This window comes from Octopus bimaculoides, chromosome 5 (genome assembly GCF_001194135.2).
Source record: "Octopus bimaculoides isolate UCB-OBI-ISO-001 chromosome 5, ASM119413v2, whole genome shotgun sequence".
Lineage (NCBI taxonomy): Eukaryota > Metazoa > Mollusca > Cephalopoda > Octopoda > Octopodidae > Octopus > Octopus bimaculoides.
In genome coordinates, this window is record NC_068985.1 from 56,023,885 (window position 1) to 56,029,222 (window position 5,338).

General features: G+C 37.1%; 1 protein-coding gene and 1 non-coding gene across 2 annotated transcripts in view; one reads left to right on the forward strand and one right to left on the reverse strand.

Annotated features, from left to right (window-relative positions):
- LOC106884300 (DNA polymerase epsilon catalytic subunit A-like) overlaps window positions 1–5,338 on the reverse strand; it is a 124,998-nt gene that overhangs the window by 89,521 nt on the left and 30,139 nt on the right. The window contains exons 11-14 of the mRNA XM_052968400.1: window positions 4,566–4,685; window positions 3,547–3,607; window positions 2,628–2,699; window positions 808–921 (exon numbers count right to left, since the gene is read on the reverse strand). Coding sequence (XP_052824360.1) covers window positions 808–921; window positions 2,628–2,699; window positions 3,547–3,607; window positions 4,566–4,685 — 367 coding nt within the window. The remainder of the gene's footprint in view (window positions 1–807; window positions 922–2,627; window positions 2,700–3,546; window positions 3,608–4,565; window positions 4,686–5,338) is intronic.
- LOC128247942 (U6 spliceosomal RNA) lies at window positions 3,688–3,796 on the forward strand. The gene has a single exon (XR_008264281.1). It is a non-coding gene; the product is annotated as a U6 spliceosomal RNA (small nuclear RNA).

A 5,338-nucleotide genomic window follows, 5' to 3' on the forward strand; every position in this document is an offset into this window, starting at 1 on the left:
TGTGTTTGTGCTACATCTTGTGGGTGGTTTTCAGTGGCCATCCTGCCTCAGGCGTTCCAACAGGATTTTATATTATTGTGCGTTCCGCACTGGCAATGGAGCCCTTTAGTAACGCTGTGTGCATGCGTAGTCTCACGCATGCGTGGAATTCAACATCCAAGCTTTCCCACTTTATTCTGTCTCTTTCTCGACTGGCCAGCGATTGAGCATGGACGTGTCTAGCTGTCTTCTCTCCATCTTTTGAACTCACATCAACATACCGATGTCTCAGCAACCATGTTCTCACACATAGAAGACGTCTCAACAACCAAGAGTAAGGCTGTCTATTTACCTCTTTAAATAAATATTGTTGAGTTGATAGTTTGGAGTTCTGCGTTCCGTTCATTCTAATTTAATATAGGAAAGCAGGTGTACATCTAATGATGTATAACCCACTTTCCTATAAAACTAATAACAGAGGAAAATTTCTCTCCAAACTATGTCATATTTATATACCCTGAAGAGATTGTACAAATAATGAATAAATTGCTGCATATAATATGCAACAATGTGCAATTAATATAATAGAAACACACAGACAATTATTATGAATAAGCTAACTGGAAATAAAGAAAGTTTGAATGTTCAAATTAGTCATTCTCCTCATTATCAATACACACACACACACATATAATCAAGCTCTTCCAGGCAACTGACTTGACTGTGACTTTCACACAAAAATAAACACCAGATGAACACAAGAATAAAAATGAGAAGATCTGTAATTTAATGAGAAACATTATTAAAAGTAACAATTAAGAATCTTACCTCATCGGGCTCCATCGGAATAATGGTGCACAGAGCAAATATGAAAGGGTGAACATATTTCATATACAAGTGGTAAGTAGCAACAGCATCTGACACTGAATAGTTGGCAAGGACCTACAAAGTTCCATGAATAAGTTTATGACAATAAAGCATAAAAGACAGAGATTGGACAGGAGTAAATAATATTTCCACAACATTAAACTATATAATATAAACAGAGGTATAATATAATGTTTATACCAATTTATATTTCTTTAATATCACATATTCAGATCAACTTATATTTCTAGAAAGTGATATTTTTCCATGGGCAGCTGGAAACAAAGGACATGGCTTGTATAACAGTGACATTCATTTACAACTATTCACATGTCACAAGAAGGAAAAATCTGCTTGAAGAAATGCTGTCCAACTCATTCAAGCATAGGAAAGTGGATGTTAAAGCAATTATGATGATGACATACACACACATAGATACAGGGGATCTTTTTTAGTTTACCTCTGCCAAATCTACTCACAAGTCTTTAGATGCCCAAGGTTGTAGTAGAAGACATATGCCCAAGGTGCCACACAGTGAGACAGAACTTAAAACCACAGGGTTGACAAGCAGATTTCTTAACCGTATGCTTACATTTATGAGGGAGGTTCTAAAAAGTTCCTGACTTTAAGGATATCACGAAAGGCCTGGCTGGAGGCCCGAGTTCTTTTACAGGGCTTGGAAAAACTGAAGGCCCACTGCAATAAGTGCATGAATCTGAGAGAGGAATATGTTGAATAAAATCATAATTAACTGATCCTCTTGTATTTTCTTTTACCCAAAGCCAGGAACTTTTCAGTACCCCTTTGTATATTTTTCTTACGTTACAACAGATTCACATAAATTTACATTTCTATAAGATCACAAATTCAAATCACTATATAGGTGGAATGAGGTCCAGTCCTGGGTGTAACATTAAACTACATCCAGTATTAGGGCCTTAGTTTGGGAGTTCCATGGTTTTGAAGAGTGTGGAACTGCTTCTTAGCCACTGTTGTTCCAAGGTCTATTCTGACCCAGAGTAGAAGCATCAGGGTTCCAGTTATAGTTAATTAGCAAGTAAGTCAGGCAGACAAAACTCATTAGCCTGGGTATTGGGAAACCCATCTAGGAGAAAGAAAATCCTGATTCCAAACCTCCATTGCCTTGCATATGAAAGGCTTCAGGTGTAAACCCTGAAGGAATAAAATTAGAAGTCGGAGCCTCTGAAGAAATTCAATGTTGTGTACAACCTTGTTCTGGCAACTCCTATAACAGCCCTGGTGCCAAACTGTAACAACCATGCAGTTTGTTTGGATCCATCAGTGATGTGTAGAGGGAGAACATGCTGCATAGGAAACAACCTGTCTTCCATACCATACTGCCCAGGTTTGGATCCCATTGAACACTCTATACTGGAGAGATAGAACACACTAGAGACAATGCTCCAGTTTCACCTATGGCATTCACACAATACAAGGAGCCACAGTTACCACTTATAAGTTATTACTACAACTCAAACAGCACCAGGACAGCCTACAAGTGTGGCTAGTGTAGCAGAGCCTGCATCAGACTGTCCTAATGGAGTAGACACCTAGGACCTTCATCCATGGTCATTAACAACAGACAGAGGCCTCATGTTCCATCTAGAATCTCAATGTAATTGTCAACTACTCTTGTTGTTTTAACATATTATCAGATAAAGTTGTGGTTTATTTGTCATACAGAGTCAGTGGAAGACAGAACAATATTCAAAATAATATAAAATACAATAGAAGAAAACAGAAATTTTCTGCTTGCTCACCTGTGGCTCTTCACTAGCCATACGACACATGTCTTCAGGGTCCAACTCAACAGGATCATAACGAAGCTTGGCCTGGGAGAGGGAGAACATTGAAAAATGATCAGATAATCATTAAAACACTTTGAAAGCAATTTTGAAATTATGAATTCATGATAAAATGACGAGCATTTGAAATATAATGTATGGGTAATAGTGTTTAATAAGGCTTTGTAAATGTTTAATACAATTTATAATATTCAATAACAGTAAGGCAGTGAGATGACAGAATCTCATTAGCATGCGGGGCAAAATGCTTAGCAACATTTCGTCCATCTTCATGATCTGAGTTCAAATTCCACGGAGGTTGATTCTACCTTTCATTTTTTGGGGGTCAATAAAATAAATACCAGCTGAGTACGGGGGTCTATGTAATCGACTTACTACCACCCACACCCGAAATTGATGGCCTTGTACCAAAATTTGAAACCAATATTTAATAATAATTATATTTAATGTGTATAACATTTTATCCTGGCAGTGAAAAGTAACCAAAGTGGTCACACGTCAAGTTATTTTGATCCTTGTGGGTAGAAATGGGGCCAATCTGTCAAGTTTCCAATCTTTAGATTTTCATGAAAGGCATAAAGAAACTTGAAACTAATCAAATTTGGTTTTGTTAACCTCCTAGATTTTCTCAACCATTGATCAGTCTCTGAGGAATTGTGACTCTTTGTGCCTCTGATCCATGCAAGTACAAAAAAGTGGACATAAAAAGGGGGGAGTCACAAAAAAATTGAAATCACCAACATTGCCCTTATCTCCACTAACAAGAGTGGTGGTGATACAGTTTTTCCTGAGGGTGATAGCCATAGTGTTGGATATTCTGCCATTTACTTTCTCTTCAGCAAGAACAACAACATTATTTACATGAAACTCTTACCTTTGCAACTGCTTTCAAGTTTTGACTGCCAACAGGTAAGTAACTGTCTCTTTTAACCCATCTACAACACAATACAAATGTTTCATTTTATAATTTAACTGTTACTGTATAGAAATATAACAAATGTTCAAAGTTGCTGAAGCAAAACAGAAACAAATATACATGTACTAAAATTGGAACAATACAGAAAAGATTAGCATTGTCCCTGCTCAAGGATGACATGCAAATTTGTGAAGCACTGCCTGTATATTATATAAATACATGTGTAACTGTGAAAATAAGTCTACTTGGGTTCAGTCCCATTTGAAGCACCTTGGGTAAGTGCCTTCTACTATAGCCTTGGGTTGACCAAGGCCTTGTGACTGGATTTGATAAAAAAACTGAAAGAAGCTCATTGTGTGTATGTGTCTTTGTGTCAGTGTTTGTCCCCTATCACCACTTGTCAACCAAAATATGTGAAGAAGAGGAATTGGCATCTGTATCCAGATGCTGAGTTACCTATTGATACATTTTGGATTGCTATTATAGGAGAATACCCCTCAGTAGCACAAAAAAGCTTTATCCATTTAGATGCAGTTTTCCACATTGTATTTGTGTGAGTTGAGATTTTCAATGCTCAATAACATCGAATCCAGAACAAGAAAGAGGCTCCATGGCATCGAAGAAGAAATGAGAGTTTGTCTTTCTCAAATATATCCCAATATTGAAAACGTTGCCAAAAAACATCAAACATATATTTCTCATTGATAACTTTGCTTCATATATTGAATAAAGAGTAAGTACATGCAATTTTTCTGTATTTTTAACTATCTATATATTACTTTATAGTTTATGCTATGCTAATATGTATTAAACTCCTTTTGAATAAATTTTAGAATTTATGTACAAAGAGTGCCAAAATATTTTGATTTCTTGTAAGGTGTGCTATGAGTAAAAAAAAGTTTGGGAACCACTGCTTTAGCATATCAACACAAAATCAACCCATTTTGATCTTTGAGCAATCATTATTAGTTACTTACTTATAGCAGTCCATATGAATAGCAGCTCTAGATTTATACTCCCCTTGATTGTCCCTCTGGAACCCGATTTCTCGTGACATGTCGATGCCATAGACAGCAGCACGAGTTTCCACAAAAGGCCTAGCAAAATAGTAATGAAGACAAATAAACATTTATATATAGAGAGAGGCAAGGATGTATGGCAGGTATTTGAAAACAAACTTTAGTGAGTATAAAGTAGATGACAACCTAGTGTAATATGTGGTTTGTATCAAATCTGAACTTGCTCCTTTCTCTTTCAAGTATATTGAGGGTATCAACATGACAAATTCCTATCTGATACAGGAAATAATAAACAATGTCCTAGTGGCTACAGCTGTCAACCACAGCAGCCCAGATCATCAGCTTTTTGGACATGGCCATATTCTTTGTGTTCAGTGTTAGGAAATAACTAGAGATCTGTAGTGTTGACATGAAATCTGTGGTTAAGAGAAGGAGACATTCTCAGCAGCTGAATGTAACTGGGACAGCAGAGTGTGTGCAGCAGGTTGAGGATATCAACCTAAACAACACCACCAAGTGGATGATGGCCATCATTGAACAACTCAACCAAAATTCACTATTAGACATGTGGTGTACAAGGACATTAAGTAGAAATCCTACATATCTCCAAAGGTCTCAGTCACTAGTCATTGCCTTGGTAAGGCCCAATGTTCAAAGGTCGTGCTTCACCACCTCATCCTATGTTTTCCCGGGTCTACCTCTTCCACAGGTTCCCTCAATTGCTAGGGTGT